The sequence below is a fragment of the Sarcophilus harrisii genome, chromosome 6 (genome assembly GCF_902635505.1).
Source record: "Sarcophilus harrisii chromosome 6, mSarHar1.11, whole genome shotgun sequence".
In the NCBI taxonomy this organism is placed as follows: Eukaryota; Metazoa; Chordata; class Mammalia; order Dasyuromorphia; family Dasyuridae; genus Sarcophilus; species Sarcophilus harrisii.
The window spans coordinates 221,660,105-221,687,593 of record NC_045431.1 but is presented as its reverse complement, the minus strand read 5'-3'; the positions used below and the strand labels follow the sequence as shown (position 1 = coordinate 221,687,593).

Below are 27,489 nucleotides of genomic sequence, written 5' to 3'. Positions count from 1 at the left end.
AAGTTTTTTATAAATCTATTATTATTCTATCTATCTAGTATCCATGCTAATTCTCTTCCCTACAAGAGGCAGAGAGTATTCAGGAGTTAGAAGCTCAAGGGAGACAGAGTATCTCTAATTCTCCAGCAGCCAATAGTGCGGAAAAGCTGGGTCTGGCTTCAGCCAATGGTTAAATTTTGAGTGTGAGCATTTACACCTTGGAAATGGGCAAAATGCTACAAATCACAGCTTAATTTATTTATTTTTAATGATTGTCTAGACTGAAAAGTTAACAATATGAATTAAACTTAAAAGTGTGTTGTAGATGGCTAATGTGGAAATAGTGTACATGACTGCACATGTATACCCTATATCAAACTGCTTGCCTTCTCATAGAAAGGGGAGAAGAAGGATAGAAGGAAAGAACCTGGGACTCAAAATTTAAAAAAAAAGATCAAAATTTTGTTTACATGTAATTGAGAAAAATAAAATAATTAGATGTAAAAATTGTTGCAGGTATGTTGAATTTTTTTTTGAAAACTAGTTATTAAATATTTTCCAGCACACCCCTACCAGCATCATACATCAAAACAAGTTCCCTTGAGTGAAGTCTGTTTCCTTTCTTCCTGTTTAATTTTCTCAGTCACATCCTTGAATGTCATTGATTTTTCAATGATTCTCCACACTCTTGATTACCCAGGGGTGGTTTCTCTGTGTGTGTGTCTCTCTCCTGTTTCTGTGTGTGTGTATCTGGGTATCTCTGTCTCTGTGTACCTCTGTGTCTGTCTCTGTCTCTCTCTATGTGTCTTTCTTTGTCTCTCTGTCTCTGTCTGTCTCTGTGACCTTGTCTCTCTGTCTCTGTCTCTTTCTGTCGCTGTCTCTGTCTGTCTCTGTCTCTGTCTCTCTGTCTCTGTGTGTGTCTCTCTCTGTCTCTGTCTCTCTGTCTCTGACTCTGTCTCTCTCTGCCTCTGTGTGTGTGTGTGTCTCTCTCTCTCTGTCTCTGTCTCTCTTTCACACACACACACACACACACACCCCACACACGGACCCGCCTTTGTCAGACCCAGGAATAATGTGACCTTTGCAGCCCGAGCAGCTTCCAAAGCTTATGGCCGCGCTGTTAGCCCGGAAGGCAGCAGGAGCCAATTACCAGCCTGGCCCCGACGGCTCGCCCCTTAGCCCATCCTTGGCTCAACGATGCTTTTGAGATGGACACCGCTCCCCCCTCCCGCCTCCGTGTAGCCCTCTGGGGTGAAGCCTCAAAGCCGCCCCGAGCATCTTCGCAAGAAGACGCAAAACATCCCTTTGAAAATAGCCTCGGCCCGAAAACCTCAGCGGTGACTGATCTAAAGGCTCCGTGCCGGGGAGGGATCGGGGCCTGTGGCAATGGAGACAAATGGCAGAAAGCGATGAGTCCAACCTGCATCCAAAGAGAATCCCTTCTATCACTGTCCGCCTTTCCCAGGCCCTCCTCACTCTGGCACTTTTGCTCTGTGGATTATTTGCTACTTATCCTGCATGTATCTCACTCCGAATTGATTTTATAAAAATATAACATAATTAATATCATATAGTTATATAACATAAATTTTATATATGTTTATACAATATAACTGACTACATATGTATGTGATATAAAATATATTATATTGTATGTATAATATATTACAAAAACAAAATAGATTATATTGTATAATATTAAATATGTTACACATATATAATATAAACGTGCTTTTATTATACATATGTAATATGCAATATAAATATGTTGTATTATACATATATAACAAAAGAAAATAGGTTATATTGTATAATATTAAATATGTTACACATATATAATATAAACGTGCTTATATTATACATATGCAATATGCAATATAAATATGCTGTATTATATATATATAAAACAAAAGAAAATAGGTTATATTGTATAATATTAAATATGTTACACATATATAATATAAACTAGATATATTATACATATAAAGTATAATATAAAATATATCAATTCTGTATACTATAAAATATATTGTTATAATCATATAATAAAAAAGATATTAGGCTATCTTGGGAGGAAGTGGAAGAGCAATGGCCTATCCCCTTTTGCTGACCTGAATCTATCTGAATTAACTTTATCTCATTATGAAAGTTATCAATAAAACCTAGTTCCATCTTGCAGCCATTGCTGACTCCCCCAGATCAGCCCATTACCATGTTGCTACCTTGACATATTTTTAATAAACTTTTTAAGTCTCTTTGTCTTGTTTTGTCAAAGCAAAAGCCTAATCAAAGAATCTCTTTGTTCAATAATCTATCCATCTATCCATCCATCCATCACCCACCTATTCATCCATCTATCTATATCCATCCATCCATCCATCCATCCATCCATTTGTCCATCTATCTGTCCATCCATCCATCCATCCATCTATCCATCCATCCATCTATCCATCCATCCATCTGTCTATCTGTCCATCCCTCCATGCCACAAATATGTGAATCTATGAAAAGCAGGATATCATTGTAGAGAGAGAACTGGCTCCAAGCCAGTAGGCAGCAAAGAACAAAGTTCTAGGCCTGGAGTCAAGAAAACTTGAATTCAAGTCTAGCCTCAGACACTTACTAGCTGTGTGAACTTGGGCAAGCCACTTTTTCTGTCTCCCTATTTCTCTAACTGTAAAATGGAGATAATAACAGCATAGCACTTATGTCTCAGGGTTGTTGTGAAGATTAAATGAGATAATATCTGTACAGTGTCTGGTAAACAGTAAGTGCCTAATATGAGTGTACTTTGTTATTGTTGGCTCTGGATATAAGCTCCATAAAGGCAGGATCTGTTTCTCTTTTTTCTTTGGATTTTTAGCATTATTCTTGCAGAGAATATGCAGAAATACAGATGGCATGATGATAGAATCAGAAAAGTTCAGAACTTAATCATGCCCTAAGAGTAAAATGGTTCAATATCACCTAGGGGATCTGTGCTTAGTCTTGAGCATTTTAACATTATAATATATAACAATATATAACATTATAATCAGCCACTGAGATGGGATGTAGATGGTGTGCTTGTCAAATCTACAGGGGACATTCTGGATAACAGTCAGGATCCAAAAGGATCTGAGGGCTGAGTCTAATGAGCTCACATTCAATTGGAACAAATGTAAACTCTCACACTTGGGTACAAAAAATAATTTCTTCAATTATCAAGTAGAAGAAGAATGAATAGACAACATTTTTGCTCTTGCTGCTGCTGCTGCTGTTGCTATCTAAAAAAGATCTTGGCGGTTTTAGTGGACTACAAGCTCAACATGTTTCAGCAGTTTAGGAACTAAAAAAGTGAATCTGGCCTCCATGAACAGAAAGGTGATGATCCCACTGTACTCCTCACTGTCTCAGCTTGGCCATTTCTCTGCCACTTAAGAGTCATGGGGAGTTACTTGGGCCATGGAGATGGAAAATAACTTCTTCAGAATCAGCCAAAAGTGTGAAAGGCAGGACGTCATACCAAGTTTTCTTTGCTCCAAAGCAAGTCCTTTATCCACTATTCCCACAATACCTTTCTAAAGGAGAGTATGAAAGGGAATAAATACACACAAACACAGAGGCAACCTGGGAAAGTCTACGGAGGAGCCCTTCTCAGAATATGTAAGATTACAAAGGAAACTTCATAAATTCTATTTGAATACAGTTATTAAGACATTTAAAATAACAAGGTTACGAACCCTTGCATTTATTATAATTATATCAATGCATAATATAATACATTCTTATTATAAATTACGTATAACGTATACTTAAATAGATATCCATATTTTCTCTTCTAATGTCATACACGCACACAAACATGAACACACACACAGACTCATACAATTCACATACAAACACATACATAACACACATACCCTTGAATTTACACATGTGTATATCCTGACATACATAGACACAAGCATATACTTACATATACACGTACACACATTCACACACAAGCAAACACACACACACATACCCTGCCCCCTTTTAATAGGTTTCCCAATGCTGGCAATATTTTTAATCCTCTATCATACCATAGGAAAATAAGATTCTCTGATCTGGAGTCTTTGTTGAATTTCTCCATTGAGTACATGAGACGTGGAGGAAATTTGCTCTGACCAATGAGTTACCAGATTGGCTGGAACAGGAGGCCATTAGGCACACCAGTTTATTGTGGAGGCCTTTGGCAGCTAAACGCTGCTTATTGTTACTAATGGCTTATTTTATGCATAGCAGGCTCCTGAGGGCTTTCTCACCCCTCCCTGGCTAAGAGCGATTCAAACTGGGTTAACAAGCAGTAGGGAGACCCTAAATGGATGCCTAATGTTAGGGAGGAACTGGGTTCTTTAAAAGGATGACTAAAGAAAAAAACAAGAGAGGCAGACGAAAATCCATGGGAATCCCAGAATCTCTCAGGGCCTATGGGATGACTTTGGGCAAAACTCTGGCCCTTCCTGGCCCTCAGTTTCTTCTTCTATGCAAGGAGAAAGGCAACTAAATGATATTAAGACTTGCCAGTTCTAAATCAATGAGAAAATAAGGTCACTTCATCCAAACCTTTCATTTTTCAGATGTGGAAACAGAGATATAGAGAAGGATGGGGGGAATTACTTGCTAGTTTGAGGAACAACAGAAAGAGCAAGCTAGAACCTGGGGTTTCTGATTCCCAAGATAGAACAAAAAGCTTCATTTTAAAAACAATTTCATCATCATTCTACTTTGAGACTAGAGAGAGGGGGCTGAGACCAAACTCAAAAGGAAAGGAGGCCATTAGACCATCCATGAGGAACCCTGCCCAACACAGCGACCCAGAAAACCACATATTAACATTATCTATGTTGGATTGCATTTTTATTTATTTTACTAAATACTACCCTATTACATTTCTAGCTGATTCTGGCTTTATTCTGAGTGCATATCACACAGAGTGGTCACCTGCTAAGCAAGAAGAGCTGAATTCAACTCCAGTCTTAGATATTAATTGTGTGACTCTTAAAGGCCCTTTTATATCAATGAGGCTTTAAATCTCACTTAAAGCCTCTTCCAGCAACATCTTCATCATCATCATAACTAATAGTAACAATAACTATAGCTATTATTATTACTAATAGTAATAACACTAATAATAGTAACAATAAGCATAGCTTTCCTCCCCCCCCCCAGGCAATTGGGGTTAAGTGACTTGCCCAGGGTCACACAGCCAGGAAGTGTTAAGTGTCTGAGACCAGATTTGAACTCAGATCCTCCTGATTTCAAGGCTGGTGCTCTAACTACTGTGCAACCTAGCTGCCCCCATAGCTATTATTCTTAATAGTAATAATAATTAAAGCTATTATTATTAATAACAACCAATAATAATAACTAGAATTTATATAGAACTTACTATGCGCTACTCTTTATAAACATTAATATTTGTAAATATGATAATCTCTTTATAAACATTATCCTATTTTATCCTCCCAACAACCCTTTGAAAGGTATTAAGGAAGCCCTCCTTCCTGCCAGGATCATTTAAGGGACATCTGCCTCCTGGGTACCAGTGTCTCCTCTCAGAATTCACTTTCTTCCCATTCCTGCATCACTCCTCAGCGGGATGCCCTGAGGGATTGGCCATCCTCAGCACTACAATGCCTTTGAAGGATCAGCAGGAGAGCCCTCCTGTCCTGAGCCAGCCCTCCTCATGCTGCCATGAAACTCCACAAGACTCTCTCACTGTTGTTACAATCCACCCATCACATGAAGAAGGGAGGGGGAAGCCGACACTTGCTAAATCTGAATTCCATCCAAAATCACGTGCCTTCAAACAAAGACCCCTTGCTGGGGCCAGAGTAGATGGCTTTCTTGGCCAGGTTTGAATGGCTTAGCAGGCCTCCAAGGTCTCTTCCAACCCTGAATTTCTATGATTTGTGACTCTGGGATCGTATAATTTCTACATGCTTATGTGGGCAGATTGTACTTATGAGACCTCTTAGCTTCTGCTATGGAGATGGGTTTCAATTCTGACAGAAGAATTATCCTCTCGGGTCCCTAAGTGGCCACCACCAACCAAGAGATGGTCCAATTGTTTGCCTCGGTCCCCGTGCTACTAGCTCTCTGGGCCCTCTCCTCCCTATTACCTCTGATTTCATGGAAGCCAGTTCATTGAAGGCGTCGAGCTGGTGTCTGATCTCTGCCATCTCAGCCATCAACTTCTCCATGTGGACGTGGATTTCTGCCAGGACCTCTGTCACATGAGCGGTGGCCACGGCTTCCTGGAGGTCTACTAGGTGAAGAGCCTTGCGCTCCTCCTCACAGACCTGCTTCCGAACCTTGTCAAACTCCTGCTGGATACAGATCTTCATCTCGCTCCGGCTCACCTGGGAGAGAGGGAAGGGGAGGAGTGTGAATACAGAGGAGAGCTTGAGGCAGAACACTGACCTTATCCCTTTTACCAGGAGAAAATAACAGGGAATTCCAGATGATGTTTTTAAAAATCAACAACAGCACTCTACCAACATCTCCTACAAGTTCCCCTCGGTCTTTTCCAGACTTAGAGTCCTGATATCAGAAAAAAACAGGAAACCAAAGAATTATACTGTAATATCATTTTCATGAAGCCTGAAATGAACCAATGATCAGCCCCCTAATAAGATAGAAAGCATTTATTAAGTGCCTACTATTTACTAGGCACTGGGCAACAGTACTGGGATATGGAGAAAGACTGACTGTTCTCCAGAGAGTACAATCTAATGGGGAAGAAATCATGAAAAGCAACCGGTATAACAACCAGATCAAATAGAGATAATGATTAGAGGGAAGGCACTATCCTGAAGGGGCAGCTAGATGCTGCAGTAGATAGAATATCAAGCCTGGACTCAGGAAATCTCATCTTACTGAATTCAAATGTGATCTCAGACACTAGCTGTGTGACCCTGGACAAGTCACTTAGCCCTGTTTGCCTCAGTTTTCTATTCTGTAAAATGAGCTAGAGAAGGAAATGGCAAACCACTTCAGTATCTTTGCCACAAAACCCCAAATGGGACCACAAAGAGTTGGACATGACCAGAATGACAGAAAAACAACAACTACCATCAAGGAAGGGGGAGCAGGAAAGGCTTCTCCTAGAAGATGGGATTTTAGCTGGATCTTGAAAGAAATAAATGAAGCCAAGAAGTGGACATGAGGAAGGAGTATGCTAGACACTGGGTTAGGTGCTGGTGGTACACAGAGCAAAAGGAAACATCCTTTGTCCTCTAGGATCTAACATTGTATCAGAGAGAGAGAGACCAAAATACACACATATGTGTATTTTATTTTTATATACATATATATAATATAATACAATATACATATATATTATATATAGTATATATAAAATAAATATACACATAATATTCTGATATTATACCATATACATACATAAATACAAGATAATTTGGGGGGACAGATGCTAGCAACTGAGGCATTAAAAAGGTCTCAAATAGAAGGTGAAGCTTAAGTGAAGGTTTATAATAGGTGCAGGTGAAAAGGAATGATATTCCAGGCACAGGAGACAGATAGCCTGTGAAAAGGTGAAGAGATGGTTGGGAGACTGAGAAAGATGTGTGAAGAACATAAGGTAAGAAGGCCAATCTAAGCTTAGATGCAGCAGCACAAGATTTCCCAATATGGCTCCATATGGTCCAAGGTCAGTCTCCATCAAAAGATTGAATGTTGAAAGAGACTTTAGAAAGAATATAGAAAGGTAGTATGGACCAACAGAGAATGGATTGGACTGGCTGTTTGGATGACAGATCCTGCTTTTGATACTTAATGAGCTTTAAGATACACATTACTTTGCCAAATACATGTTCTTTCCACTTCATGAACTGGACTAGGTGATCTCTTAAATCCATTTCTGAATGACAGCTTAGTGTCTTGGGCAACTTCCTAAAGTTGCAAATCATGGAAAAATTGCCCGTGTGCATCCACGCAGGCAGGTTTCAGTTTCAGAGTTCCCCAAATTACTGAAAAGAGTCTGGATTCTATGTCCTCCTCACCTCCTCACACACAATTATTATAATACATGTGTATGTGTATATATATATATATATATATATATATATATATATATGTGTGTGTAAACATATATTTATATTTATATGTCTACAAATACATATATACAAGTGTGTACATCTATCTCAAGGGAGGGAAGAGAGAAAGAGAGAAGGAAGGAGAAAGATTGATAGGAAGAGAAAGGGGAGGAGATAAAAGAAGAGGGGAAAGAGGAAGGAAGAAATAGAGGAAAAGGGAGATGAGGAGAGAAAGGGAGACAAAGTGAAGGAGAAAAAGGGGAGAAAAGAAAAGACAGAGAGAGAGAGAAAGGGAGAAAGGGGGAGAAACAGAGGGGAGAGAAGAAGAGGGATTGGGAGAGAGAAGAAAGGAGAGAGAAATAGAGAGGGAGAGGGAAGGAGAGAAAGAGAAAGTTCCTTAAGGTTTATAAAGCAGTGTGCGTGTGTGTACATATATACACACACATATATGTATATACACACAGATATGTATGTATATGTATATTTATATATAGTTTCTTTTGAACCTCACAACAACCCTGTGAAGTAGATACTGCAGGGATCATTAGCCCTATTCCCATTTTACAGAGAAGAAATATGAGGCTTAGAGAGCTTAGTCAACTGTTTCATGGTCATCTAGAAATTGAGTTTCAACCGAGATTTGAATCCAGGTCTACCTGACTCCACATCTAATACACCTGCAGCTACATCAGTTGACAATCACTTGTTTTTTGCCACTTCTGGCTCTAGAGATTCAGGACCATGGACTGTTACAGACCCGAAAACCTGGAACCCCAGTGCATGCAAGGAATAGGTTCTATCTCCCTTTAAACCCCCCCACAGCCGATCTCCATGGACCACCTTGGAAGGGGCAAGACCTCTCCAGCTATTTTAAACCTACCTTGCTGAAAATCTTATTAAGCCAGAAGAATACTCAGCTTCCTCTGAGCAAGAAATGAATAGTTATTGCATAAATTTACACTTTCTAAATAGGACGAACGACCAAAACCTAATCCAGTTTCTCTCGGTGCTTTTTCATTCAGTTTTAACGAGACCAAAAAGAGAATTTCTTTTAAATAGATATAGGGTTTATGATTAGGTCACCTAATTCCAGGGGCTTCTGCAGGTTGGCCATTCATTTGCATTTTAACCTTGTTTGCATTTTAATCTATTCTACCTCATTCAGCCACAGAGGCTCTGAAAATGGGTAGGTGAAGAAACAGAAAAGCCCCAGTGAGAGACTCCATTTAGTTACAAAGCATGTGCTGCAGAGATTACCCCCCCCAAAAAAAAATTTCACCTACCAAAATGAACCTAATAAGGCAACCGTGCTATGTTTTGGAAAGCTAAAAAGTAGCCGTGCATAGAATGCTGGGTGTGGAGGGACTGGGCTTGATTCCCACACCTGCAATTTACAACTTGTGTGACCTGGAGCAAGCCATTTCATCTCTGGATCTTAGTTTTCTCATATGTAAAAAAAAAAAAAAAATTTGTGGATTGGACTACATGACCCCCGAGGTCTCCTTTTGGCTTTACATCAAAGACCTTCAAATTAGTTTTAGGAATAAGAGTAAGGTGATCTGGCAGAAATTAACAATTGCAAAAATATGTCCTATTATCTCCCTTCTCTAAGGATCTCTTTTAAGGTTGTGACTCATCTATAAATCCATAAAGTTATTTCATTAACAGAGAATTATTTCAAAGGGCTCCCAGTCTAATACACACATCCTTTAACTATTAATAGTAACAGTATGTCATATCTCTGTAGTACTCTGGATTCCACCTAATCTAATTAATCAATCAATCAGTATTGATTAATCACCTACCATGGGCCAGATATTGTAGAGGTTTTAGGGACACACATAAAGACAAAAATAAAATAGTCCCTCTCTTCTGTGTCCTTGGGGGAGAGATGGGTCTGCTACAAGGTTCTAGGAGTCTCAGGGCATGTTAATCCCCCCCAAAATGGACAATATTGGTTTTAGGTCATCAAGCAAGTGAAAATTGCTTCCCCAGCATCCCATTCTGAGTTTTGAAAACTAACTTCACTCTCATGATTGTATGTCTGACCCATTTCTCAATGATTTCTTTTTGTTTGTTTACCAGCCCTCCTCTTCCTAGAGTTTAGGGAAGGGGCTCTGCAGCAGCTATTCTCTTCCCCAGGAGCCTCCATTGTGGGCAAATCATCCTCACGACACCTGTCAGATGTGAGAAAATGGGTTAGGTAATACATAGAGACTGGCCTGAAAGAGGGCTGGGGATCAGGAAAGTAAAGTGCATTCATTAAGTCCACTTGGCCTCCGGCTAGCCGGTGCTAGCAAGAGCTAGGAAGCGGCCAGGGGAGTGAGATGAATTTCCTGGAGTGCTAGGAAGAGGTGGAAAGGGTCTGGACATGATACTGAGTGCACAGAATGTGACTGAGAGAAGGGCACTAAAGGCCAGTGAAATGAGAAATCAGAGAAATGAAAGCTTTGGTAAAGTCTAAATTGCATCTGCATCCATCCTTATTCCAGACCGTTTAGACTTATTCATAAGAGTATGGAGAGAAGTAGTCAAGAGAGATGATAGTGGATAGATAGAACCAAGGTTGTGTCTTAAAATAAGCAGAAGACTTGGGTGCAAATCCTGACAGCTTTAATACTTCAGGCAAGTCAATTTCACGGCCTTAGTTTCTCTATATATAAAATGAGGCAAATAATCTTTGCACTTTTTGTTCCAATTATGCTAGTTAGTACAACATGAAAGTTCTGCCCGTGGAGTTGGAAGACCTGAGTTCAAATTCCAGTTCTTCCCTTTGCTAGTTGTGTAATCTGTAAGAATGGGCTTGTTTCCTCATCTGTGAAATGAAAGACTTGGGTCGGGGTAATGTCTAAGCGTTTTCTCTTCTCTCTTTCTTTTTCTCTGTATTCCTCCCCACTCTCCTTTCATCTCTCCCTCTTTTCTTCCTCAAATTGGCAAAAAAAAAAATCCCAAAAAGATGAGGATAGTCAACATTGAAAGGACTGGAGAAAGGACACTAAAGCATTGTTGTTTAGTACAGCCATTTTGGAAAACAATTTTGAATTGTGTAAATATGGTGGGTAAACTGTCCATTGCTTTTTACCCAGAAATTCCACTGCCAGGAAGATATCCTCAATTTTGTCACTGACAAAATTTTAATATATATTGAAATATTTATAACAGCACTATTTTTTTGTGAAAAGAAAGTAGGTGTCCATTGATTGGGGAAAAGCAAAACAAACTGAGTTATGAATGGAATACTGTGCTATAAGAAACAACAAATATGAATATCAGGAAGCACTGGAAAAACTTGCATGAATTAATGGCGATAGAATTGAAAGAAACCAAGAAAAAGCCATACATAGTGACCACAATGGTATAAATGCAAAGAACATTCACCACAAAGTAATGCTGCAAAATTACAAAGCTTGGCCCCAAGGAAAAGAAATGAGAAGACAGCTCCTCCCCCTGCCTTGTAAAAGTGAGGAGTCCTTGGGTGTGGAAGATATGCATATCTTAAGAAATGTATTTGATGCTTTGGTTTTTTTCTTTCTCTGGTTTTCTCTTTTTCTTTACCTTTTTAAAAAATATTCTTTGACATGTTCAGATGGTTCTCTGAGAAGGAAAAGGGGAGGAAATTCGGGGGAGATTAAAAAATGAAAGATATTAACAAAATTTATTTTTAAAAAAACTGAATTAAAGATGGTTGAGTAGAGAAACTCTCAGTTGAGTTCTTCCAATATTCTGCTCTAAACAACTTTAAAATAATACCTTAAATCAATTCTCAGAGGGGCAGAGCCAACAAAAAGTCAGAGTGAGACATCCTTTCATCTCAAGACAATATAGGAGTTTGGAAAGAGAGATCTGTAACAGAATGGCTGACTTGGAGCCCATATGCATGATAAGGGGGGATTTGATGGAAGCGGCCACAGCTTTGAGTGTTTTTGAGCCAGAGATGGCAAAACTGGGCAGAAAAAGAGTACTAGCGCTGGATACAATACCAAATACTGTTTGGCAGATCCGTTGCCTATACTCACCTTTGGTACAAAATTCCAGGATAGAAAGGAGCACTTTCTGTTAGGAAGAGCGATATCATTTTTGGATCACAAGAGTTCAGGAAGCCTGAAGAATAGTATCATGTGCAAGTTCATGGGAGAAAGATGTCTGAGAAATGCTTTAAACAGAGCAGGGACCTTAGGAGCAGTATTGGTTGCAATTCCAAGGGATCACAAAAGAAACACAGTGCAGACTAAAAGAGCAGTGACCACATCTCCCCCCAGATCACAATACCTTGGAAGCACTGAAAACTTTTATACTATTAGAAAGTGATCCTAAAAACAGCACTTTGGACAAAGCTTGAAGCTTGAGAGAATGCTACTTCTTCAAGAAGCCAGAAACAGTCAAAATTCATAAATAGAGTGGGAAAATGAACAAACAACACCAAAAAGAAGCTGACCATAAAAAGCTACTATGGTGATATGAAAAATAAGATACATACTCAAGAGACATAGAACTCAAAACAACTACAAGCAAAACCTTAAAGCAAAATGTGGAATGGATAAAAGTTTCAAAAGAATTCCCAGAAGACCTAAAAATAATATTCTAAATCAAATATGAGTGATAAAAGAAAAATAGGTAAAGAAATGAGACAAATTGAATTTTGTTTTCTTTCTCTTTTTTTTCCTTTTTGATCTGATTTTTCTTGTGCAGCATGATAATTGTGGAAATATGTATAGAAGAATTACATATATTTAACATATATTGGATCATTTGCTGTCTCAGGGAGGGATGGGAGGAAGGTAAGGAGAAAAAAATTTGGAACAAGAGATTTTACCAGAGTGAATGTTGAAAATTATTTATGCATATGTTTTGAAAATAAAAAGCTTTATAATTTTTAAAAGAAATGAGAACAAAGGAAAAAATTATGAAGACAATAAACAATTTGCTAAGAGACACAAAAAGTACTAAAGAAAATTACACCATAAAAACATAATTGGCCAAATGCAAAAGGTTATATAAAACTTCACTGAGAAAAATTACTCGTTCAAAAAGCAGAATGGGCCAAATGGGGGGAAAAAGAGACATAAAAGCACACTAAAGAAAATAATTCTTTAAACCTTAATATGAGGCAATTAGAAGCTAATTGATTCTATGAGACACCAAGAAAAAATAAAGCAAACTCCTTTGAAAAGAAATAGAAGGAATGAAAAAACAGAAGAAAATGTAAAATACCTCACTGGAAAAACAACTGACTAGGAAAATTAATCAAGGAGAGATAGTTTAAGAATTATTGCACTTCCTGAAAGCTATGATCAGACAAAAAGCCCAGGCATTATATTTCAACAATTACCAAGGAAAACTATTCTACTGTGTAAGAACAAGACAACAAACTAGAAAAGAATCTATCAATCACTACTTGAAAGAGATTGCAAATGAAACCTCCCAGGAATATTATAGCCAATTTCTAGAGTTCCCAAGGCCAAAGAGAAAGTACCTCAGAAAGCCAGAAAGAAATCACTCGAATATTGTGGAACCACAGTCAAGATCACACAAGATTTAGCAGCTACCCACTATGTTAACGGAGGGGAGTGTTTGGAATACGATATTCAAGAAAGCAAAAGAGCTGGAATTACAAACAAACATAAACTACCCAGAAACACTGAGTATAATCTTTCAAGGGAAAAAATGGATATTTAATGAAAAGAAAAATTTTGAGCATTACTGATGAGAAGAGCAGGATGGGATATTTGACTTTCAAATGTAAGACTCAAGAGAAGCATAAAAAGGTAAACATGAAAAAGAAATCATAAGGGACTCAACAAGGCTAATCTGCTTACATTTCTATAAGGGAAGATGATATATTTAATTTCTAAGCACTTTATTAGGGCAATTAGGAGAATTCTACATAGAAAGATGGTATAGGACTGAATAGATTATATAGAAATGATATAAAAATATAGCAAGAAAAGGGGATGTCCGGAGCAAAAGGAAAGAGAGAGGAATTTTGAAGAAAATTATCTCAAATAAAAGAATCCTCAAAGGAACATCAGACAACACTTAAATGCTCACATCTAAATTAATTCAAAGAAGAATATAGATATAGATATGTGCGTAGGTATATGTGTATACACATACACACACATACTCAATTGGTAACAGAGAAGTAGGAATGAATGGGGATGAGTTGAAAGGAGATGGTAACATCACATTTAAATCAATATCAAATTGTGCTTCTCAAAGAAGTGGAAAGGGTAAGAGGGAGGGAGAAATTTTAGAACTCAAATTGTTAAAAAAAAAAAGTAACATTAAAAATTTTTTACATGTCATTGGAGAATATTTTAAAAATAGAAATATATTAAAAATACAATCAATTTTGTAGAATCAGGGGTTGTTGTAAAAGGTAGTGAGGTCCCCATTACTAAAGATCTTTCACATGGTGGGTGATTGGGACTGATGCATAAGGAAATTCTCTGAGAGTATGAATTAATCAATCAATCCCAATTCTAGGGATGCTAAAATTCTCTCCCAGTCTACACACAGAACTTACTTTCTGCTTCCCAAGGTTTTAGAAGCAGATAGTTTAATGAATATGAATAGAACATTAGACTTAGAAAGACCTGAGTTCCATTTCTGATTATTGGGGAGCAAAAAAAAAACATAAAACCTTGTATGCTAGGTGTTTTACAAATATTTGAGGTAGGTGCTATTATTATCCCCATTTTACAACTGATGAAACTGAGATAGACACAGGATGATGACTTGCCCAGGATCACACAACTAATTAGTGTCTGAGGCCACATTTGAACTCAGGTCTTCCTGACCCCAATTCTAACACTTTGCCTACTGTACCCTACTTATTAGTTCTGTGATCTAGGAGGGTCATTTAACCACTCTGCCTCAGTTTCCTCATCTGTGAAATAGGGCTATTAAGAGCATCTTAAAACAGGGTTGTTTGAAGAACAACCAAGATAATATTTGTAAAGTGTTCTCTCTATAGAAATGTTTTATTATTGTTTATCAACAATTACTATAGAATAGAAGCACAGAAAGTAGAGAAATTGGAGGGAAAGAGAAAAAAAAAAGGAATAGGGGGAAAAATCATGTATAAAGTGAGGGTGTTGCTAGGAAATGAAAGTAAACTGCTTGCATTTTTGTTCTTCTTCCCAGGTTATTTATACTTTCTAAATCCAATTCTCCCTGAGCAACAAGAAAACTGTTCGGTTCTGCACACATAGATTGTATCCAAGATCTACTGTAATCTATTTAACATGTATAGGACTGCTTGCCATCTGGGGGAGAGGGTGGAGGGAGGGAGGGGAAAAATCGGAACAGAAGTGAGTGAAAGGGATAATGTTGTAAAAAATTACCCTGGCATGGGTTCTGTCAATAAAAAGTTATTTAAAAATAAATAAATAAATAAAATAAAATGCAGTCACTTCAAAAATAAATAAATAAATAAAGTGAGGGTGTTGGACTAGATGATTCCCAAGGTCTCTTTTCACCACCAATTCTATACTCCTAAGAAAACTAAGGGGGAGCAAGAAGGTAGATTTAACAAATGATTTTTAATGTTTTTTTTGTTTTTAAACAAAATGGAGATTTGTACACACATTTGTGTAACAACAAGATAAAAAAATCTTACCATGAAATAAGAACTCTTAACGTATACTCCAAGCTCAAGCCATGTATGATCACTCCAAGCCTGACCCTCAGAAATCCATCCACCCAGAGCAGGTGACCTCCATAGTGAAGAAATGAGGGGGGAGAAAGTGTTAAGTGTTATTAATGTCCCTGCAAATTCCATATCAGATTGAGAACTGTGATTTGTGTTTATTTTTAAAAGGCCTTTTTATTTTTAGTGTGACAATTTCAGGGCTGTTATGTTTTATAGTGATGATTTATCAGAGGCTATATACCCTTGAAATAAATTAAACATCGTTTCTTAGTAAGGAAACGTCTCAACAGAGAGAATTTTAGCTTACAGAAGAACTTTTTTAAATGTCTCAAAAAAACCTTCTGACTCACATGAATTGATACTGACTAAAATAAACAGAACTAGAAAATCAACTTATATCATGGTATTACCTGCTGTAATATTATATATAATATAATTGATATGAGATGATGTAATATAACATGAAATGACATGATATGATCTATAATATGATATATGATATATTATGTGATGCAGTGTTAATAATATAGGACATGACACGATATCATGTATAAGGTAATATAGAAATTGTACACGACTGAAACAACTGAACAACTAAAATATAAGATAATATAGCAACATAATATAATATGTAAATGATACACAAAATGATATACAAAGGAAAATAGCTGAAAGACTTATGGACTTTGGTCAATTCAGAGACTAATAAGAATTTCAGAGGACAGAATGGTGAAGCAGGTCTGCTCCTTGTTAGAGAGATGGTGGAAGTAAGAGAAAAGAACATCAATAAACCATAAAAAATCTTTATAACTATTCACTATTCCAACTGATTAAAATTAGAAATGAAAATTTAAAAAGTAAAGGATAGACTATTTAACCAGACCACACATGCACACACACACATACACACATATGAATTTAGTTAAACCAACATTATAATCTAGAAAAGTGTGGAACAGTCAGACCAGAATCTATGAAGAAAGATGTATTGTAAGCTTTTTTTAATACTCTGTTTTGTATCTGCTAAGCCTAGATGACTATTTCAATAGGAAACACTTAAGAATGTCAAGAGAAGGAGAAAAGAGAATTGAAGGGTGAGAAATTGGTGCTATTATACTCATGTATCTTCCTCCTGATCCTGTTCTTTACTAAGAATAAAGGGATTTCAAAGCTAAGAGGGACCTTGTGCTCCATCTGCTCCAATCCCTTCCTGAATGAGTCCTTCTACAATCTACGAGAGGGGTCATCCAGTTGGTGACTGATGCTCTCTACTTCTGAAAGCATCACATTTCACTTTGGGGCATCCCTTATTTTGGAGAAGCCCATACATGTCTTTCTGAAACTGTATTGCTCCTGCATATTCCTTCCTGGGAGGAGGAGTACTCTAGATCTACTCTTTGTGTGACAGCTTTTCAAACACTTGACGATAAGAATCACATGTCTATTAAATCTTCTCTTGTCCAGGTTAAATACCACCAATTCATAGAATCTGTGAATTAGAGGACCTGGAGAAGCTATTTAATTCAATCCAGTTTGTCAATAAACATTTATTAAGCTCTAAGTGCCATGGCATTGTAATAATAATAAATGAACAAATAAATAAATAGATAGATAGAAAAATAGCTAGATAGAGATAGATAGATAGATAGATAGACAAATAGATAGATAAATATAAAAAGGCAAAACAACTCCTTCCCTCCAAGAGTGTATATTCTAATGCACATAATTGATGCAACACATCTGACAAATGGTCCTCCAGAATTTAATCAAAACTTAGAAAGGAACCACTCACAAGGAAGTCGATTTCACTTTTGGAGAATTAGATCAAAGGGAATTTGTTGGGAAGCATGCTGTCTTCCTTTTGGCTCCAGGAATAGCCTGCTTCGCATGAGAATGGGCAAGTTCATGAAATCCTTGGAAGTTGGTGCTGGTTCTGGCCCAGTGGTACTCTGGACACAAAGCCAGCATCCTGAAGAACATTGATGATGGGACCTTGGACAGATATTACAGCCATACCTTGTTGGCAGGTGTTGACCACTGCCCTGGCAAAGCAACTGCAGCCGTGGGCAAAAAGAAAATGACCAAGAGATCTAAAATCAAGTCTTTCATGAAAGTTTATAACTACAACCACCTTACGCCCACTAGATACTCTCTGCATATCCCACTGGACAAAACAGTTGTCAACAAGGATGTGTTTGGTGACCCTGAGCTAAAATGTAAGGCAAGGAGGGAGGTGAAGGTCAAGTTTGAGGAAAGGTACAAGACAGGCAAAAAAACAAGAGGTTTTTCGAGGAGCTTTTTTTTTAGCTTTTTTAGTTTTAGAACTACTCTGTTGGTCAGTAAATACAATCTTTATTAAAAATGAATAAAAAGGAGTTTGTCTCTCTTATATCAGACCTAATTTTGACTCTTTCCATTTTCCTTCCATTTCTTTTTAATATAAATTAGTAAAAATAGCTTCCTATGTTCTAATAGGAAGAGGTCAAAATGAACTGAAGCATAAAATTGTTTCTGAATGTTATGAAATATTGTCGTTCTATAAGAAATGATCAGCAGGATGATTTTAGAGAGGCCTGGGGGGATTTACAGGAGATCTTTGTACATGACAACAAGAAGGTTATACAATAATCAATTCTGATGAACGTGACTCTTTCCAACAATGAGATGATTCATATCGATTCCAAAGATCTTGTGATGAAGAGAGCCATCTACACCCAGAGAGAGGACTGTGGTAACTGAGGGTGGATCACAACATAGCATTTTCACTCTTTCTGTTGTTGTTTACTTGCATTTTGTTTTCTTTCTCAGTTTGTTTTCCTTCTTGATCTGATTTTTCTTGTGCAGCAAGATAACTATATAAATATGTATTAAATATATTGGATTTAACATATATTGGATTACTTGCCATCTAGGGGAGAAGATGGGGGGAAGAAGAGAAATTTTGAAACACAAGGTTTTTCAAGGGTCAATGTTGAAAAATTACCCATGCATATATTTTGTAAATAAAAAGCTTTAATAAAAAAAAGAAAGATAAAAATAAATGGCATCAGCAACCTCAAAAAAAGTGATTCTGAAATATTTTTTCATCAAATTAGTAGGAAGATTCCAGGTGAGATGGGAAGATAAGGTGAGGTCAAATTGGTTCTCTGGAAGGGCCAATAAAGATCACAATGGCTCCATAGCTCCTTCTTGGTGTGCATCACAGTTCTACAGCTTTAAAGGATCTCAGAGGCTATCTATTTCAATCATCTCATTTTACATGTGAGAAAACTGGGTAGAGGAAAATAGAGTGATTTGCCCAGAGTTAAGTAACTAGTCGACCACTACCATAAGACCCCAAAAAATGAATTGATTGAAATCTCCCACTGTTCGTTTGAAGGCAAGTGGGGGCACCCTACTTCATTCTACTATCCTGAGAGTCACTGCTACAGCTTTTGGGAGATTCTGGGCTCTCTTGGGATCTATTCTTCCCTAAAGTCTCTAAGACTTTGAGGACTACAGTGTGGTAGCTGGGCCTATGTGCTTCCCTCCTCCAGCTCCCCTCCAAGTCCACTTACTTTGGATCATAGATTTAGATTTGAAATAAGTCTTACAGGTAATAGTCTAGTCCCCTTATTTCCCAAAAGAGGGAAACTGAGGCCCAGAAGGTGAAAAAGATCATATTATAAACTTCTGCATCAAATGTAAGTTCTTTGAAAGCCTGAGCTGTTTCATTCTTGTCCTTAAGTCCCCAGCCCCTAAAGCAGTGTCAGGGACACAGGAAAAACTTAATAAATATTTGTTGAATTGAATGGAAATAAAATGAAAGAGGGAATGCACAATCTGGGGAAGGCAAGATAGAGACTAACAAACTACACCACATAAGAACTGAGTGGAAGAAAGGATAACGGATTTAGAGTTCAAAGGGACCTTCCAATTTTTACAGGCAAAGAAGGGGAGATGAAAGTAGTCAGTCCCTGGAACCACCACCACCATATTGCTGCCAAGGGGATGCAGAAATTAGAATTCATTTTATGTTTGAGGAAACCGAGTCATAGAGAAACTAAGTGACTCCTCATGATCACAAAGATTATGTCTGAGACAGAATTTGAACCCAGATATTCTTATCTAATACCCTAACCATGAACCTAACCCCTCTTTTCATTTTGCACATGAGTCTCAGAAACATGAAAGGGCTTAGCCAAGATCCCTCAGCCAGTTAAGAAACAGTGGAAATTCTTCCTGGGTCACCAGGAAGATAGAAAGCTTAACCTCTGGCACTTCTAGAGCATTATAATCTCCCCTACCTACTCTAAAATCATCCAGTCAATAGATCTCAATCTCAAAGTTCCTCTGATTAATATACCTACCATCCAGCATCATTTCTTCCCTACCTCCAAACGAGCCCTGGAGAGCCAGATTTGCACTCAAAGAGTTAAATCTCATTCCCTAGTTTTCCTTCCTTTCTTGGATTTAACAGCTCCAAGCTAGCCAAACCCGAGGGGCTCTCCAATGAGCACTTTAGACATCCATAATTAAGTACATAAAACCCTGAATTAAGAGCTTGCACTCCAGAACAGCACACCTCCCTCACCCTGTGCTTCCTCTCTCTGGGCTAGGAGCCATTAAGCCCGGGTTTCATTCCTGTTCCAGATCAGGCCCAGGCTACAATAGCTAACAGGAGTACAAAGGCCTGGAGAGTCTCCGGTCTGGGGAGGAATCCCATCCAAGCCTGGTTCTTGGGGTGAATGAGAGGATGCAACGTGGGAGGAAAACTGCGGCCCATCAGAAGTGCAAGCCGACCCTTCACTTCAGAGAGCCTGATCCCAACGACCAGACAACACTTTGGGACAACAGGCCCCAAGATGAGCCAAAGGAGGGGCAGAAAGGGAAGCTGAAAGAATCCAGTTACAAAGGGGAGCCCCCTAAGCTCTCATTCTTGGCACGGAGGAGCCGGCCACTGTTCAGAGAAAGAAGAGCCGTAAAGGGGATTTTTCTTTCAAGGTATTTCAAGATGTCCTCACTCCCACAAGCAGGGGCCCCCATCCTCGGCCCAGATTTTTCTCTAGGGGTTGCAATGGCTCAGTCTCTAGGATCTTCCTATTCCACACAGTCAGATGGGTTTCCTGGAGAAATGAAGAATTTTCTTGATGACTGCACCAGGAGTTTCCTGGATTGGACAATCTGGCTTTGTACTCACCTGGTTAAGGCGGGGGGAAAGCACCAAACCCTAATAACCAACCTCAGGAAACAGCTGTCTGGAAGCAGGTGGGAAACGCTCGCTTTGACCCTGTCACCTATTTTCTGCGAAGTGTTGGAAAGATCCCTGTGCATCCAAATGTACAGGGCTGTTAGGCTCAGCTGTGGAATGGGGTTCAAAGGTCCCATCAGCCATTTGGGACTAAAATTGAGCCTTCCTCATGCTCCTCTGTGGGCCCCAGCCAAGTTCCTTCACTTTTCACCAGCTCTCTCCCTACACCAGCTTGTGTTTGAATTAAAGCACCAAAGAATTTCTATCTCAGCTAAAACAGATGACTGAGACCCCCAATGACTTAGCCTGGATACCCCAGTTTTACTTTATTAAGTGCCTACATATGTTGTTTTTATTCAGTGCCTGCATGTGTTGTTTTTCCCATTGAGATGCTCAAGAGCAAAACCATGGTTTACTTTACGTATTTGTATATCCAAAGCTTATCACATAATACGCACTTAACATGTGTTTTTTAATTGATTCAGTGTCCTGGATTCTGCCCATGTGTCCAGACTATCGAGTCAATCAATAAGCATTTGTTACAGACTTGCTAATATAAGTTCCAGACTTACATTATATTATGAATGAAAAAATTAGAAAGTCAGTGCCTTTCCTCAAGAAGCTTGAATTCTAATGGGGTCTGGGGGGAAGTATTCATAAAAAGGTACTGGCAAAGAGATCGAGATGCTCATGAAGGGAACATGGTGGAGAAAGAAGAACAGAGAGTCAGAAGTGGAATGAAAAAGGGAATGAGACCGGCTTGGATTCTTAAGATGGAAGTTCCAGGAGGAATTGACCATTCAAAGGAAGGGGCCCCAGGGCAGGTGATTTTCCAAAGGGAGGAGGCTGCTGGGGAAAGGTGAAGGAAGAAATCCAAAGAGTCACAAGGGTAGAGAGGATGAAGGAAAGAATGTCCTCTGGGAATTAGTGAGGGAAAATGAGAAAAAGTGGAGAGGAAACCTTCCTTTCAAAATCAAGAAATCCACTTCCTAGCTGTCTGACACTTGGCGTCTAGAAGGCCTTATTTAGAATCTCACTTTTGATACTTACTACCGGTGTGGTTATGGGCAAGTCATTTATTTAATCTCTCAAGACCTCTATACAATGATGAGTTGTTCTGAGGATCAAATGAGATAATACAGGCAAAGCCTTTTAAAAACCATAAAATGAAAAGCTCTTTCACTGATGATCCCAGGCTTCCCATGAAAGCAAACAACACAGAAATGCTATTTTTTTTTGATACCAGGTGTCCCTATCTTGACCAGGAGGAGAAGGTAGTAGACACTCACAAAGCTAACCATTATGGAAGCTTGGACCTGCTCCATTTTTAGCATAATCCAGTTCACCTATTCTTAGGCAGGTTGGAAGCCCCAGTCACTTTGGTTCTAGATTTAGTGAGGACCCCTGACTGCACTGTGATAAGCATTGGAGAAACAAAAAAATGACTCAAACCATTGTTTTGCCCCCAAGGATTTAATTGGAAAAGACAGTACATGTGAGGTCTTCTGAAAAAGACTGGAGGACCAATAATGTAGAGGGAAAATGATATGGTAGAGAGATGGATATGGAATCAGAAGACCTGGGTGTGAATCCCATGTGACTGTGAGCCTCAGTTTCCTCATCTGTAAAATGAGGGGGTTGGATCAGATCATCTCTGAAGTCCCTTTCAACTCCAGAACCATGCTTCCCTCCTCTTCTTTAATCTTCCAATGAGATGGTCACTGAGGCTCTTCCTATTTGGGAATTCTGTGATCTGTGAAAGGTTATGAGTGGATATCCAGTCTCCAACATTAATTTCAGTGGTTTCAGTTCACATCCCTCCCAACCCCACCAGAGTTTCCCTGACCAATCAGATTCCCCCTTTTTGTGATAACACAAACATTTTGTGATAACAAAATGGTTTAGCTCTCACTTAACCATTCCCTTTATGGTCCTAAGGCAAAGTGATGGAGCAGTGAAGAAAGTCAAAATCCTTTTGCTCCTGCTGTTCACAAATTCACTCTTCAGTTTTCCTTCTCTCTGATTTTCATTTTTCTTTCTAGAGGCTTTCACTCAAGTAAGACATCTCATATCACCATCATCACAGTATTAGTTAGCATTTTATCCTATTATCTCTATTATAATCTCTGTTACACAAATGAGGAAACTGAGGCAGGATCACAGAAAGGTGTCAAGGGTCACAAGAGTTATTTGAGGTTGAATTTGAACTCAGGCCTTCCTCACTCCAGGTCTGGTGTTCCAACATCTCACTTGGCACACCTGAGGAGCTGCAGAAATGGAGATTCTGAATTAGGAGGAAACACAGAAATATGGCATTGAGAGGCCAGCTTCTTAAACAGTGGGCCAGACCTCATGTGGGGGTTGCAAAATTATGATTTATTATCAGTAAATGTTTGATTTGTATAACTTTTTTATATACTTATATACCCAGGGTCACATAGAAATTTATCAGATGAAAAAGGATTGTGGGGAGAAAAAGTGTAAGAGAAAACAGGTCTCGAGGAAGGCAATATGGACTTTAGTCCTAACCTCTGATACCGGGTGAATCTCTCAACCCATCTGGGCATCTCTAAAAAGAAGATATAAAATAAAATAATAAATAAATAAAAAGAAAAGGATTAAATAATCCCTGAAGTTCCTTTCAGCTCAAAATCCTGGGACCCCAATTTTCTCAAGCTCATGTTCTAGCAACTCTAGCAAAGATATCAAACACCAGATGTACAAAGCTATGGGAGAGGCCTGGGGGAACCTAATGAGACCCAATTTAGCTGTTATTGTGGCAACACAATCTAAACATAAGGAATCCTACTGAGCATTAGTACTAGTGGAAGCAGTCTCACCAAGCCGTGGTCTCCCAGAGACAACCAGAGTATTTACAGCTGGAAAAGGACCTTGAAAACCATCCGTTTTCCAGAAGATGAAACTGAGAGCCAGGAAGGGAAACGTGGAACATGGCCAAGGTCCTCTGGGTTTCCAAGATTCTAGGAACGTGTCTCTTTCCACTTCATCATGGGTTCTTAATGTTCTAGAGTCATCAATCCCCTTCTTCTGCTTGGGGGAGCCTATCAATCCCTTCTCCAAATCACGTATTGAAATGCACAAAACTAAATACAGAGAGTGATAGCAGAAACCACTTCTATTGAAATAAAGATGTAATTTCTTTTTTTTCCCTATCCAAGTTCATGGTCCCCTTGAAATCTTTCTACACACCCTTTGGACAGTCTGTGAACTCCTCATCGGACTAAATTTAGAGTGTTCACAGGGTCCCTTAAATTTTAGACCATTTTTCTTTGACATTCCTTCCTCAGCATCTCCCCCTGAATTTGTCCAAATCTAGATCCCTTCCCTTGGAAGTCAGATTGCTCCAGGCTTAAGCAATCTCTTCCTCTGGCACTAATTGTCCAAAACCCCCAGCACCACTAGGTTGTATTATCTCATACTGTTCTTAACTGTTTCCACACACACGTGTCTGTTATTGGTGTCTTTTATATCCTCCCTAGGGCCTAGTACAGGGCCCACATGGTAGAAGAGAAAGGAGACTGGATCTGGTAGCAGAGGACCTAAGTCAGACTCCCTTCCTCTTTTGCTTATTCTCTGGGCAAGTTCCTTCAAGCTGAACTTGAACCCAGGTCCCCTACTTCTAAATCTACTGCTCTGGGCTTCCCACTCTCTGGACCTCCCTAATATTCAGTATATGAATACTTCCCTCCTGGCCAGCTTCCTCTTCCTGGACTCAGCTCCTGGTCCCTTTATTTGTTGTTTTCCCCCATTAAAATGTAAGCACCTTGAGGCTAAGGACTGTCTTTCCCTATGGATTATATTTGTATTCTTGGCACTTAGCATGCCTTGAAATTAGAAGGCACTTAGTAAATGCTTCTGGCTGGCCTGTCTTCCTGTATCACATTCCCTCAGTGCTCACTACATGTAAGACCTTGGAAAAATCTGCCTTTCTTCCTTCTTTTCTTCCCTGCCTCCCTTCCTCCCTCCTTCCTTTCTTCCCTTCCTTCTTCTTTCTTTACTTCCTCCCTCTGTTCCTTCTTTCTTTCCTTGCTTCCTTCCTTCCTTCTCCTTCCTTCCTTCCTTTCTTCCTTCTCTCCTATCCTCTCTCCTCTCCTTTAATCATCCTCTTTTCTCCCTTCATTTCTTTCTTCCCTCCTTCTTTGCCTCCCTCCTTCCTCCTCCCCCTTCCATCCTTCCTTTTTTCCTTCCTCCCTCCCTTCCTTTTCTATTTTCCTTCTCTCCGCCCCTTTAATCATCCTCTTTCCTTCCCTCCTTTTTTCCTCCTTCCTTCTTTCCTTTTTTCTTCCTTCTTTTCTTTCCTCATTCCCTTCCTCCTTCCTTCCTTCCTTCCTTTTCTGTATTCTTTGTCTCCTTTCTTCCCTCCTCTTCTTTAATCATTCTCTCCTTCCTTTCCTCCCTACTTCCTCCTTCCCCCATCCTTCCTTCCTTCCTTTTTTCATTTCTCCCTTCCTTCATTCCTATTTTAAAGTTTATGGGCTAGATATCTTTCTTTTTATATATGTATGTATGTATGTATTTAAAGCTTAAATGCAAAATAAGAAAAAGTAAAATATAAAGAGATAACTAGAAAAAGAAAAAAAAAACAAAATAAAACAAACAACAACAGAACACACATTGTCATGTGCCCAGCAGAACATCAGGGAGGATTCAAAATATGTAACAATAAATTTCTATTTCAAAAAAGCATATGGAATAATAGACCACATTGTATTCCCAACTGTCTATCTTTTCTTTGCTTCCTTGTAGGTTTTCTTTTGTTCTCTGTTACATGCTTTTTACTTTAATCTTTCTTTCCCCTTTTCTTCCCTCCCTGTCCCCTTCCGCCAAGTAGGCTGCAGTAAAGCACAGTTGTAGTTATGTACACTGATACATATATAAATACTTATACATACACACCTACACCTGCACACACATACATGCACCTACATAATACACACATTTATATATATACTCATATATACACATACATAAATATGCACCTAAAACAATATTAATATGACTGACATAAATGTAGATTTCTCTCTTGAATGAATCTTTTTTAAGTTTGACTTTGTCTGAAATCAGTGATTACTAGCTAGATTTCTTTCCTAAGGATCTTGTCTTAAAGCTAAATCATTCTGGCTCTCACCCATCTGCTAACAAAAGGTCCCAGGTCAAGTCTACTTGGCCCAGATTGACCCCAGGTGAATTGTGCAGAGCAATTGCTCCTGTTTTGGCCAGAAACCTTTAGGTTTTTCCCCTCCTGAATGATTCCTTGTCCCCCTCTTTGGTTTTTTTGACTAGGTAAAAAAGGTAGTTCTTTACTTCATTTCTTACAGCCTTAATCACTGAATGAATATTGCCTCAGTCAAACCCAGACCTGTTGAAGACCATAGCTTAAAACGCCCAAGGTCTCCCACTGCAGCCAGGGCCATCTCCAGTCGTCCTGCTCTATATTTAGCCACTGGACCCAGATGACTCTGGAGGGGAAAGTGAGGCAGGGGACCTTGCACAGCCCTCCCTCACTTCAATCTAATTCACTTGCATGTCATCCATAGGGTGAATAAGACCTCAGCAAAAGACCAGGTCCCTAGTAGCTAGGTATGCCATAGGGAAGGCGTTTCCTAGAGAGGAACTTTGTTGAATTTCTTCCATTGACAGGATTAAAGAGATGTCAACCCCTAAGGTTATTCCTTTCCTATAATAGGTCCCACTTCCCCCCTTTGCCAGCTTGTTAAAGCTTAATATTAAAGCTTTTAGCCCCTTGACTGGAATATGGCTTGAGCCTGTGAATTCTCCCTTGGCTGACTTTCCAACTTGGTGACTTTTTTAAAGGTAAAAATACTATCCTTTGATTCACATTCAATTTCCATCATTCTCTCTCTGGATGTAGATGACACTTTCTATCATAAGTCTATTGGAATTGCCTCAAATCACATCACTGTTTAAAAGAATTGATCATCACAGTTGATCGTCCCATAATCTTGTTCTTACTATATACAATTTTTGCTCATTTTACTTAGCATCATTTCCTGGAAGTCTCTCCAGTCTTTTCTGAAATCATCCTCCTGATCGTTTCTTATAGAACAATAATATTCCATAACATTCATATACCATAATTTATTCCGCCATTCCCCAACTGATGGGCATCCACTCAGTTTCAAGTTTCTTGCCATTACGAAAAGGGCTGCCCAAACATTTCGGCACATCTGGGCCCTTTTCCCTCTTTTAGATCTCTTTGGGATACAAGCCCAGTAAAGACACTGCTGGATCAAAGAGTACTTCATGACTTCTTGAACCTCATCAGCAGACCTGGGTTCAAATCCTGACTCTCATTCGTATTACTTTTAAGACCTTACTTAGATGAATCTCCAGTTTCTTAAGTCTCAGTTTGCTCATCTGTGAGGTTGGACTAGATGGTCTCTGAAATGCATTCCGTTTTTCACATTTTCTACATAAGAAAATTGCAACTGAAGTCTGGAGAGATCAATCATCTTGCCCAAGTGGTAACTGACAGAGCTGAGATTTGAACCTAGAGTTTGTGA

The 27,489-nt window shown here is 38.8% G+C and overlaps 1 protein-coding gene and 1 pseudogene across 1 annotated transcript in view; one reads left to right on the top strand and one right to left on the bottom strand.

Moving 5' to 3' along the window:
- The window catches only part of TRIM44 (tripartite motif containing 44), a 174,642-nt gene that overhangs the window by 103,810 nt on the left and 43,343 nt on the right, over nt 1-27,489 (bottom strand). The window contains exon 3 of the mRNA XM_012552572.2: nt 6,126-6,365. Within this exon, the coding sequence (XP_012408026.1) occupies nt 6,126-6,365 (240 nt within the window). The remainder of the gene's footprint in view (nt 1-6,125; nt 6,366-27,489) is intronic.
- Nucleotides 17,461-18,260, top strand: LOC105750946 (annotated as a pseudogene).